At 35.8% G+C, this 13,175-nt stretch overlaps 1 protein-coding gene across 8 annotated transcripts in view; it reads right to left on the minus strand.

Annotated features, from left to right (window-relative positions):
* Nucleotides 1-308: 308 nt before the first annotated feature.
* Nucleotides 309-13,175, minus strand: part of LOC127441296 (kinesin-like protein KIF1A) — a 58,873-nt gene continuing 46,006 nt past the window's right edge. For all 8 annotated transcript variants that reach the window (XM_051698522.1, XM_051698524.1, XM_051698523.1 and 5 more), the window contains 2 exons: nucleotides 13,031-13,149; nucleotides 309-2,944 (listed from right to left, as the gene is read on the minus strand). In XM_051698522.1, coding sequence (XP_051554482.1) covers nucleotides 2,902-2,944; nucleotides 13,031-13,149 — 162 coding nt within the window. In that variant the 3' untranslated portion in view covers nucleotides 309-2,901. The remainder of the gene's footprint in view (nucleotides 2,945-13,030; nucleotides 13,150-13,175) is intronic.

Raw genomic sequence — 13,175 nt, forward strand, 5'->3', positions numbered from 1 at the left:
TTATGCCAAATGTTAGCCCCAGTCACCATTCACTTTCATTTTATGGAAAAAACATCCCTTGAATGTGAATGGTGACTTGGGCTAATATTCTGCCTAACATCTCCTTTTGTGCTTCATGGAACAATGTCCATGCGTGTTTGAAAAAACATGAGTGGGAGTACATGCTGACAGAATCTTCATTTTTTTAGTGAACTGACCTTTTAATAGGGAATTGGTCCTTCCTTTGCTGCTTTAACCGCATCCACTCTATCGAGTATATTGATTTTGAATTGCTACTATCATAAAAAGAAAAGTCCAGACTTGACCAATGTTGCGCATATTTCACATTTATTTCACACCCGACAAAGTTTTAAGTGTCCACAGACATTAGAAGACACAGGTCCAACACTCAAAGAACTTGAGCACTGAGTACACTACAGTATAGTATTATACACAGTATTATGGTATAAAGTGGTTATAGTTGTGTGCTAGATCACAGTTGGGTTTATATACAGAGCAAATCAACAGAAATATAGAAGCAATTACAGTAGATACACTTAGTTTATATTGAGATCCTTTTTTGTATTTTTGTATTTTTGTATTTTTATTTGAAATATTAGGATGGATGAAGGATGTTTATTCAAAATGATGCTTGAAAAGACATGATAACATAAGGGATCCATTGAGAGTGAGAGAGAAAGACACATTATCAAGTTCAACTATAAACCCTAAAAATTTTATTTATCTGCAATACATCTTGATGCATGTTGACAAAGTCCTCTTGAATGTCCAAAGCAGGGGGTGCAAACACATCATGCTCATAGTCAACTGTGATCCTTGAATCCAGTAAAATAATACAAATGAATCTGATGTAACTATTATTTTTATATAAATGCTACTCATACTGTATGGAGGTAAATGAGATACATTTTATATATTTCATTAAAAAGCTTAATAGATATGTACAGCATGCTGTCATATACTGTACATAACATTATCAAAAGCAGAAATGGATAAAAAAAACTTGATCAGGGCACTGGGAGGCATAACTGTCAACATAATGTCCAGAACCCAAACATCTGTTTCTAACTAGCATTTCAGATCCATTTCATTGAACTTGTTAAATCTATCAAGGCATTACCTACATGTATTGCTGCTTATGAAACAATTTTGAGAGGTATAGACTAGTACTGCTGAACTGCTATCTAAACAGGCAATGTTCAGACCTGATATTGCTGCTAAATTTGTGCTCTTTGGGTTGGCTGGCCCATGGCACAAAACACCAGGAGGAGGTCTAAGATAGCAACACATGGCATGAACAACATACTAAATGGCTGACTGACCAATAGCATTTAGAGAAGATCTCTGAATTTACAGTATCAGCATACGATATAGTGGCCTTTGGTAATACCTCTTTAAGATGTAACCATCATTTTAATTTCCTCATAGGAGACACAACTGTTCTATACTTTTACACTCTCTTTACAGTCACAAAGCAAAGGGTGGACCAAAAACAAGGAACATGGGTATACGTAATATAACCGATACATCTCACATAAAATTAATGAAAAAAAAACTTTAATTGAGCTACTGTATATAAAGGTTCTCTAGAACAAATCTGATGTTGACAACTAAACTTTTGGTAAAAGCATTGGCTTAACATACTTTTCTTTATATACCTGTACTGTAACAATAAAACTGGAACTCCTCTTCCAAGAAATCATCTCATTGCCACCTCTCAGGAGAAACACCAAGTAGGGGGTACTCTCCAAATTTTCTTGAAAACAAATATTCTGTTTTGACATGTAAGGCTGGAACGACTGGAAGATAGAAGCTATAAAATAGGAACTACAGTATGCAGTTACATAAGATACAGTTCTCTTGAACACAGACTTCCTGCACAATACAATGTGATAGATGCGGTATGCTGTAATCTAAATAAAATATCTCTTATCTAAAAGTTAAATGTGCTGTATTTATGTTCAGTGCATCAATAACAGGAAATTTATCTTCACCTCTGTCCAATTTTTGTGTCATTCATCCAAGCAGACAAAAGCTATAAATACAGATACATCAAATGAGTTTAAATTCTCTGTAGCAGCAGAGCTCTTGTGCAAATTAACAAAACGAACCTTGTAAATAATCAAAGCTTATTATCAAGGTGTAAAATAAATTTTTGTAACACACTTCAAATAGTGACCTCTTAATAAATCATGTTTTTAAAACATACAATGCTTAATAAATAAGTAAACAAAATTATGTAATGTAAAAAAAAAAGACATAACAGATGAAAAAAACACAAAAAAAAAAATGGTAGAGGGTTAGTACAACTTTTCCCATGTTAATTTTTGTCAAAATAATGGAGAATTACATCTATCAGTCTAAGATCCATCCCAATTCTTTCTTCTGCAATCATCCAAAACATAAAAGATCACCTTTAAAAAACCTTAAAAGCTCTGCATCCCTTCAAACAGCACAATGACCATGGCAGCATTTTCAAAACCAAGAGGCATCTACTGAAGCCCAGATAAAAGCACTTGACAACTATTCTGCAGGAGCACATACACAGAGCATTATGTCGCATTTACAAATGAACTAATGCTGTTACAAGTATGAGTGGGGCCATGTCTAAGACGCCATTCTAGTTTTTAGCAATGTCAGCGAGGAATAATACAATTGCACATTTACATTTGTAACTGACTAAATGGGGCCTATCACACACACATAAACACACACTCTCTGTGAAGCTAGGCCCACACTCTATGGTTGGCATGTTGGTATAGAAAGACCAAGGGGTGCTGGGGCAGGCGGGCAAGATGCAGCTGTGATGAAGTGGGGATTGGGCACTCATGATCACATGACCTAATTAATCACAAGTTCTGTTAGTTATCTGTTTATGTTCTGAGCTAAGAAAAAAGGGTTTCACATCCTCATTTGACCTGATTTTCTTCTGGAAAGCTTAGACCTGTGGGGAAAAAGAGAGAGAGAGAAGGGATTAAACAATATGAGCCCCATTCACTGACCATACAATGGGTACAGCTCTGTTCTGATGGGGTCCCTGACATCAGGTAAAATGAAAAAAATAAAATGCAACATAGTAACAATAGCGAAAATATAGCCGCAAGCGGCAATCATCGGGGTCCAAGCACATGTGAAGAAATAAAAAATATAATCAGAATTGACAGAAATGATCCAGCAGATGCCAAATAATACAGATTGACAGAATAGATCCTCCCTAACCTAAATTTTCTGAAAATTGTGTACCAAAATTTTGAAGCTGTAAAATGTAAAGGAATCATAAAATTAATCCATACGACTCCATTGGTTGAATCCATATCTTTTGTAGCAAAATAATTCAAGAGTTATGGCCCAAAATGTGATTTTTGTTTGTTTTATTTGTTTTGTCTGTGTCAAATGAACGAAACCGGAAGTCTCTACTATGTTCTGGTGCAGAGATATATGTTTTGTTACTTGGTTGCTAGGGTAACCCCATATGGTTGCTAGGCAGTTACCAAGGGGATACTCAAAAGGCTCCTTGCTACCCTGAGTCAAATGAATGAAACCGGAAGTCTCTACTATGTTCTGGTGCAGAGATATATGTTTTGTTACTTGGTTGTTAGGGTAACCCCATCTGGTTACTAGGCAGTTACCAAGGTGATACTCAAAAGGCTCCTTTCTACCGTGAGTCCAACGAATGAAACCAGAAGTCTCTATGACATTCTGATCCTGAGATCCCCATTTAAGCATTTTGAATGGAAGTCAATGGGGTTTGGTTGCTAGGGTGCTCTAAATGGTTGCTAGGGCATGGCTAAGTAGTTTCCATGATGATACTTGAAGAATGATTGCTCACCCAAGTTAAACAAGCCAACTGTCATTTCTCTAGGACATTCTGATCCAAAGATATCACTCTCAGCCATTTTGAATGGAAGTCAATGGGGTTTGGTTGCTAGGAGCTCTAAATGGTTGCTAGGGCGTGGCTAAGTAGTTTCCTTGATGATACCTGAAGTCTGATTGCTCATCCTATTAAAACAAGCCAACTGTCATTTCTCTAGGATATTCTGATCCAAAGATATCATACTCAACCATTTTGAATGGAAGTCAATGGGGCTGGTTGCTAGGGTACTCTAAATGGTTGCTAGGGCGTGGCTAAATAGTTTTTCAAGTGAATACATGAAGACTGATTGCTCATCCATGTGAAACAAGCCAACTGTCATGTCTGTAGTCCATTCTGATCCAAAGATATCCCTCTCAGCCATTTTTAATGGAAGTCAATAGGGCTGGTTACTAGGGTGCTCTAAATGGTTGCTAGGGCATGGCTAGCCAGTGACCAGAGAGATTCTTATTGGCTGATTGCTAACCTGACTCAAAAGATCCAATCTCCTAGTGTCTACAAAATTCTGTTCTGAAGATATCCTTCTGAGCCATTTTTAATGGAAGTCTATGGGGATGGTGGCTAGGGTGCCGTAAATGGTTGCTAGGGCATGGCTACGCCATTTCCAAGAAGATACTAAAAGACTGATTGGTAGCCCGAGTGAAATGAGCCCACCCCTATGTCTCTACAACATTCTGATTGGGAGATATGATCCCACATAATTCATTGTCTTTTCATAGTAGGAAAAAAACAATGTTTTCATGGGCAAGAGCCTTGCCATAGTATGCCTATGGGGCATTATTGGGCTGGTTTAAAGGAAGCATTTTACAGTTTTCGGACACAGCCATATGGAAATGACACGAGACAGAAATGGGGATAATGGAAAAATAAACACATAATTCCAGACATATGTAAACATATCCCTAAAACAATGTGACAGTTAATCATGTCTGGCAACTTGACAAATATGTTTTCAATATTTTTAGGATATGTAAAAATTAAGGTGACATTTGATTATCAATAATCATTTTGGAAATCACAGATTTATTTGCAAACTAATATTATAAAAGTCAGAAGACGTTGTCAGTGTACAACGTTTCTTCAAATAAATTTATATGCATTCATACACTTATGAAAGCCTTAAACTTAAAAGGATTTCTTATCCTGTGGCTCCCTCTGGTGGACAAAAAAAATAGTATTACAGCTTTCATTGGTCAGATAAATGTCTGATTATTCAAAATTTGCTGTTAGCCCCCCATTCATCATAAATCCATGAAATTTAGTATGATTCCTCAGAATGTCCTGTTCTCCATATTTACACAGTTTTGTGAAGTTTGGCATTTGTGCACACAAGATACAGGAATATTAGTCAAAATGGGCCACACTAGTCAAATATATTGGATTGTATCTTCTAGACGATTTAATGGATCAAAATTCTTATGATTTCTTTTTGCCTGCATGCTCTAGCGCTGACCTGGGCCAAGTTTGGTGAAGATCTGATTAACGCCCTAGGAGAAGTTAGAAAAAGTAGGGTTTTCAGTAAATTAGAATGGCAGAAACAGTTTATAAAATTAAATAAAACTGATATATACATTTTGTAGAACTTGACGCAAGAATTTAGAGGTAAAAAGCATTTTGATTTTAATGTGCTCGGATGTGGAGTAATTAGCAAAAAAGTAAATGTTTTTGTTATAGCGCCACCTTGTGGCAGATTCTCACAAAACTTGGTACACAGCCTCATTTTGACACTGTGTATGAATATCTCAAGTTTCATAATGGCCGGCCATTCAGATTTGATGTTATTAGCTGCTGAACTTTGATTGGCTGCTGGTGACCACGTTTGTTGATTTTTCCAAATGATATTTGAGTGATATGCTAGCCTTTTGGCCATAGAAGATGCAAACCAATTTTCAACATCATTGATCATACAGCTGCAGAGTTATGAGCATTTTTCAGTTGTAGCACCCCCTATAGGCGGAATTTGATGCGACTTAGCGTGCAGCCTCGTGTTGTCTATGTGTATCAAGTTTCGCTACGTTTGGACTTTTAGTTTGGTAGATATAGGTCAATTTCGATTACATGGATGACTCCTGACCAGTTCGTTAGCTTATATATACGTAACGCTTCAATAAAATACAATTCTTTTGATAACTTTTTGTAAGGAGGTTCCATGGATGATGCATACCAAATTTTGTGCGAATCGGACATATGGCCTTAGAGGAGTATGAAAAAGTACATTTTCCCGAAAATTCAAAATGGCGGAAGAATTTTATTGATGGAAATGGTACGTTTGGACTTTTAGTTTGGTAGATATTCAGATTTTATGTTATTAACTGCTGAAATTTAATTGGCTGCTGGTGGCCACGTTTGTTGATTTTTCCAAATGATATTTGAGTGATATGTTAGCCTTTCGGCCATAGAAGATAGGACATACGGCCTTGGAGGAGTTCAAAAAGTAAATTTTCCCGAAAATTCAAAATGGACGGAAATGAAATTTGAAATTTTTATGTAGGGCTTAACTCAAGTAATCAGAGGAAAAAAGAATTTTGATTCTAGCCCTTACGGTTCCAAAGTTATGAATACAAATGCAAATATGCTTATTACAGCGCCACCTAGTGTCTGACGGATTGGTATGTGGGTGCCTGAGTAGTGGGAGGGATTTGGAACCATCCTGCCAAGTTTGGAATCTCTACGACTTACAGTCTCTGATGCCCAGACACTTTTAGGGCAGAAAAAAAATAAGAAGAAAAATATAGCCGCAAGTGGCAATCATCGGGGTCCAAGCACATGTGAAGAAATAACCAAAATAATCAGAATTGACAGAAATGATCCAGTGGATGCCAAATTATATAAATTGACTATATAAAAGCTGCTGAAAGCTGATTGGTCGATGGCTGCCATGTTTTTCAAAATATGCGACTGTCCTCATAGACCTTGATGACACCTTGGACAAATAAACTGCTTGCAAAATTTCAAGTCGATCGGACCAACGGTTCCATAGTTAGAGCTATTTTAGTTTTTAACCATTATAGTGCCACCAAGAGGCAGAGGTGCATAATATTTGTTGACCTCATACATAAGTGTACCAAATTTGGTGACAATATCTCAATCTGTTCAAGAGTTATAACCATTTTAGTAAAAGTGGCCACACCCATTATGAATGTTTTGGCATACTGTTTGACGATAAATTACAATTTTACAATTCCTTTGATAACTTTTCATTTTGGGACTCCAGAGAATGTTTCGAATAACTAGTTCGAAAAAGTAATCTTTTAAAATAATCTCAAGTATTCATTGAATGTTTTGTTTCAAACCAATGGTGCTTAAGGCAAAGTTGTTTAGAATGAGGAGGTTTACAGCATGGTCTGAATAACGTGTTTCTTTTTTAAACACAGTGGCATATACAACAATTTACATGCATGTAAAACACAATAGCGCCTGCAGGTGGCCAAGAGACAAATAGGCATTCCAAGTTTAGTTCCGATCGGCCTTATTTAACCCTATATAAAAGCTGCTGAAAGCTGATTGGTCGATGGCGGACATGTTTTTAAAGATATGCGACTGTGCTCATAGACCTTCATGGCACCTTGGACAAAGACATTGCATGCAAAATTTCAAGTCAATCGGACCAACGGTTCTATAGTTAGAGCCATTTTTAGTTTTTAATTATAGTGCCACCAAGAGGCAAAGGTGTGCAATATTTTTTGTGTGACCTCAGCATGAGCCCATACATATGTTTACCAAATTTGGTGATAATACCTCAATCCGTTGAAAAGTTATAACCATTTTAGTAAAATGGACACGTCCACTACGAACATTTTGGCGTACTGTTTGACGATAAATCAGAATTTCAAAATTCCTTTGATTACTTTTCATATTGGGACTCTGCTGCATCATTCTGCACTGGTTTGGTTCCGATCGGGCAAACGGCATAGGATGAGTTCAGGAGGAATCAGAGGAAAAAATAGTTTTGTTTCTAGCCCTTACGGTTCAAGATTTATGGCCCAAAATGTGATTTTTGTCTGTTTTGTTCGCAATAGCACCAACTAGTGTCTAAAGGATGTGTGTCTGTAATCCTGAGTAGTGGGGGGGATTTGGAACCATCCTGCCAAGTTTGGAATCTCTATGACTTACGGTCTCTGATGCCCAGACACTTTTAGGGCAGAAAAAAAATAAGAAGAAGAAAAATAATAAGAAAATCAGAACAAATACAATAGGGTTCCTGCACCTTTGGTGCTTGGACCCCTAATAAACAGGATTTAAAAGAGAGGAGACAACAATATTTTTATTGTTGTTTACATAAATCAAAAGTTGCTAACTGCACACTGAATTGCAAAACAGACTAAAAAAGGGTCTAGCAAAAATATATAAATTTATTAAATTTGTATCCAAAAATGAATGTGCAGAGTGAGTTAAAAGCCAGACCATCAAAGGCTGTTCATGTCACTAGGTAGAAGCTAACTAAATTAGGCAGATGCCAACATATGGGTGGGTTGTGTGACGCACTGTTGTGTAAGTTACACAAAAATAGTGATCCACTACAAATTAATAAATACTTCTCTAAAATTGTAATCAGATCACTTTTATGATTACTTCATTCAATGACAAAGTAATCACATTACTAACTACTTTACTAGTTACTTTCTAAAACATTTTTCATCCAAAAATGTTCGTTTTTCTGCTCAACAAATTCTAAATAATGGCTGCATTTCCTCCTTGTTTAATGTCCCGTGCAAGTCATTCACTTAGCACCACACATTTCCGTACACGCCCTTCAGCTGTCACAGAAATGCAAACAGATGTACATATGAACATAATTTATGTTTTAAAAATTTTCTACATAAATATTTAAAAAATATGTGTAACCCCAAGTAATGTACTTAAAGTATTAAACTTAATTGAAAGTCAGTACTTGTAATCTGATAACAAAAATTTTAAATGCAATGCATTACACTACTTTTTTTTTACTACAAATTAATTTGATTATAGTAACTAATTACTTTGTAATCAGATTACACCCAACACTGGTGAAATGCAACTTCATTTTCAAAAACCATGAATAAAACTTAGCAAGGTAAAAAAAAAAAAAGTCCCAGGCTATATTAAATACAGGTTTACTTGCAATAAGGATGAAAATAGTTTTGCCGACCACAATGTATTTTGTATAGTGAATTTAAATGTTTGATTTTAAGGACTTTTAATTTTTTTTTTTTTAAATGGTACTGTCTTGACATCAGTAGCGTGTGGTGGACTTTTGAAATGAGGAGGTAGAGTGCCATCTCAAAGTTTGTTTTTTTACAAGTGCAATATACTGTAAATTCCTTTTTCAGTTCCATTTGACATTTAAATAGCTTTCAGGTTAAAGCCTGCATAAAAATATATAATATAAAGAGTCACATATTTTCCTTATAAATGCAACAACATAATAACAAAATACTTAAAATGTTGTTCTATATGTAAAATATATTTTTCTTAATTCAGTTTATCATCATCAGATTTGTATAGGCTATGTACATATACAGTATGCCCAAAAACATTAACATTAAATATGTTAATTGTCATATATCAGATTTCTGTAAAGGAAGGTGTATGAAATACCTTTTAACTTACACAGTAAATAGCATGAAATGCTTATTTTTGGAAACACTATTTATTAAATCAAGTCAAATCAAAGACTTGTCAGGTGTAGGCCTATGCATTGTTTTATAATTATTATTATTTTCATTGCCTCAACAACAATGCCTACAAGAATACTGCAACAAGCATATTTCATGAATATTTCATCTGTTTGTCTGTTATTTTTATAGTCATCTTATTTTTGGATCATCCCTCATCTACTCCTTGGTAAACAACACAGGGTTTGTAATGGCACGGATTTGTTCCTTTAAGAGAGAATGCTCACTAAAAAGCATGTCACTAACATACCATTTCAGATTTCAAGAATTTTAAGTTCATTTTGATTTGGATGTGATCAAAAGTGCGGGTGTCTGTGTCAGTTAGTTGTTTTCTGTGCAAACAGTTTCTGCACTTCCATCAGTTTGTCCCATTCACTGCGATCTGCAGAGACGTGCTGGGAAGACGAGGGCATAAGAGATGGGCACTATGGCATTGATTGATTGACAGCGTATTGAACGAATCAGCGATAATCCGAGCCAAGACTTTTCGCTGTAAGGCCTTTTCACACTAAACGCGAAACTTTTCGAATTTTTTTTCGCCCCTACCAATCAAATTTGAGCTGTGAAACGTGTGTCAAGAGCTGCTGCAGTTCCCAAAGTCAGCTGAACACGCAACAGGAAAATTAGCCAACTCAGCATCCGTTTTAAAGGATTTCTGGGCTTTAAGCTGTCTCCATCTTCCAAAGGCATTTCCAATATTTATCCTTGTTTTACTACACCTCTGGTCATGGTGGTTTTTAGACGGATGGCGAGGCTTTTTAGGTCGGGTGGAATCTGTTCTCTCTGATCCAGTTTGTTTGCTGGCTTCCATGGCTGCAGCATGCAGTGTTGTTTGCCTGCAAACTTGTTCAAATCTGGCAACCCGGTGGTGTCTAAATACTACTGGTGAATGGGCAGTGGGCGGGATCACACAGGCCAAAACATAAACAGAAATTCTGGCCCGGAATGGAAACTTCAAATTAGAATATACTGGCTGTAGCATTGTTATCGGAGAAGCCAGTATTTCAACTTAGCATGTTTCCTAATTCTCTAATGACATATTATGGTAATGTTTTGATTTAGTACAGTAAATATATTACATATAGCACTTTTAATAGTTCAAATGTACAACATCTGTTACAACAGTCATTATATGTGTGCATTAGGCAGTGAATAAAAAATGTACTTAACATACATGTGTGGCAGTGGCATATAATCACTCTTATTTCAAATTATAACATATTTTAACCGTTAATATGATTTTTTTTTTTTTTTTTTACACTCGATTCTATCTAATCACCCCTCAGACTGTGTACACATGATAATACTGCCAGTCAGTTTGTCCAGTAGGTGAACTGAAATAGTTTGTGAAGTGTCTCGAATGTTTTTTTCTTTTTTTTTTTTTCTTCTTGTTGAGCAAATCAACAACAAATTCTTCATCACTTCTGCAGCTTGTAGAGAAATCAGTTTTCTTTTTTCGATCGGCTTGTCAACTACCTCTTCCTCTCATGGACCATCATTGGCAGAGGGCAGACCGGTTCGCTGAGCCACCTGCCGTACCGGAGTAAAATTGCTTGTCGATTAGCGCCACCTATTGTAAAGGCGTGGATGTGCTAATGGTGGTCATTCGCTTCGCTTTCTATGAGAAAGGGTGACTTGACATTATGCAATCACACCATGCTATAGGTGCTAAATGAGATTGCAGTGAGCTGAAGGGAGACTTGAGAGATGCTGCCTCACTTTGAAACATTATCCACAGGGTGTCGGTGAGTGACTGCAGAAAGATGACTTCTACACACATTATTTGAGCTCACATTCGTAATATTTTATTTGTTTTATTTATGTACAGTCATTCATTTTGGTTACCCGATTTTTTGTGGAGGCATTGCCTCCCTTGCCTACTCAGAGAAATCGTGACTGCTTGACATGTAACTTGATGTCTTAAATTTAAAATCTGTGTCAAAAGCAAAAATCACTTAAGAACCACTGACCAAAAACTGGGGTTTTCAAACTGGGGGCCGCAAAGAAACGCTAGGGGGCCAGCAGAAAAAAAAAGTTTGAAATTAAAATCTAATAATTTATTTTAAATGTATTACTGTAAATACCATTTAACACTCCTTTCATTAAACATTGGTAAACATAAAACCAAATTGGAACTTGCTATTTGTCAGTTGCTGAGTAACAAAAGGTGCTGAAAGGGTCATAAAAATGAATGTGTCTCGAGATAAAAGACAATGAGAACATGCTTGTAATTTTGCTTTTAAAAGAATTGTTATTTAGGCAATTAGGAATAGGGATTGGACTTTTTATATTATCCAGCTTTGAAATCAATAATAAGACAATGTCTCTAGATCTGTTGTAGGGACGTACTATTTGTACCTCATAATTATTCATGAGAAGGTGTGGCCCTAACCTAAGACAAGTGCTTTTTTCTGAAGTATGAGTCGAAGTGCATTTGCATGGTGCAAAAGCAAAATGTTGCATTTGACTGACACTTTGAAATGTTTGTTTGCAATGTATGTTTTTACAGAAGGGTGTCTAGAATTATGGACAGGCAGATGAGGGCCTGTTTGAAATATTTTTCGATGCAGGGTGCAAATAAAAACATTTATTTGTGCATTAATTTAGAAACAAAATTTAAAACTAACAAAATATCCTGTGTATACTGTATTTGTGGATTTTATTAAGCACTTTCAATGCAGTTTATCAATTTCAGTGGCTATATGGACAAATGGCTACATATTACATAAAATACTTAAAATAAAGACCACACAAACCGCTCTTTTAAAATTTAGGGACATAAGTAGTAAATAACGCACTAGTTTTTGTCTTTGTCTGATTGGTGATCAAGAATATAATCATGTAATCCATAAAATTGTAACTATAATCTGATTACACACATTATAAAATGTAATGTTATCCAATTACAAATTCTCATTTTTTGTAATCCTAATTACATGTCATTGGTTACTACCCAGCACTGGTTGAAAATCATGAGATTAACTGTGATTATTTTATTCTATTGACTGTATTAAGCCATAGTTTTTTAATGGAGTTATAAGGCACTTTTTTCCCTAAAGCTGCTTGGGAACTATTGTTATTGTGAGAAGCAGTATATACTGTAAATACATCTGAATTTAATTAAAAATATTTCTCTTCAGGTTTATGCATCTAAGAGTACAGATAATGTTTTCCAGATCATATTTTTTTTTACTCTTTTGCATTTTGCACAATGACAATGTAAAAGCCATTTGTTTAATTTTTCAGAAAGCATGTTGTCTTAATATCATAATTGCTATTTTTCCTCGCAAAGTAGACTCTTAATATGTTAAAATATTTAGCTGCTTTTATGTTTAAGGAAGGGGGTCCCTCGCAAGGGGATCATCATATGTGGGATTCCTTGGCATCAAAAAGTTTGAAAGCCCCTGACCTAAAATATTGAATAAATCTAAAGGGAGACTGTGATGTGTTAAATTTTGCTAAAGGCAGTGAAATTCTGATTGAACTCTAGGGGCTGTATTTGTACCTGATGGTTCCAGCCAGCAGTGGGTTGAACGCATACAGCCAGTCATGCATCTCTTTGTCATTGCTGGCTTGGAGGAGAATGTTGCGGTGCTCAGTGCACACAGCAAATGTGTTAGAAGCCTAAAAACAAAACAACATATGGGTAA

This window comes from Myxocyprinus asiaticus, chromosome 5 (genome assembly GCF_019703515.2).
Source record: "Myxocyprinus asiaticus isolate MX2 ecotype Aquarium Trade chromosome 5, UBuf_Myxa_2, whole genome shotgun sequence".
NCBI classification, from domain to species: domain Eukaryota; kingdom Metazoa; phylum Chordata; class Actinopteri; order Cypriniformes; family Catostomidae; genus Myxocyprinus; species Myxocyprinus asiaticus.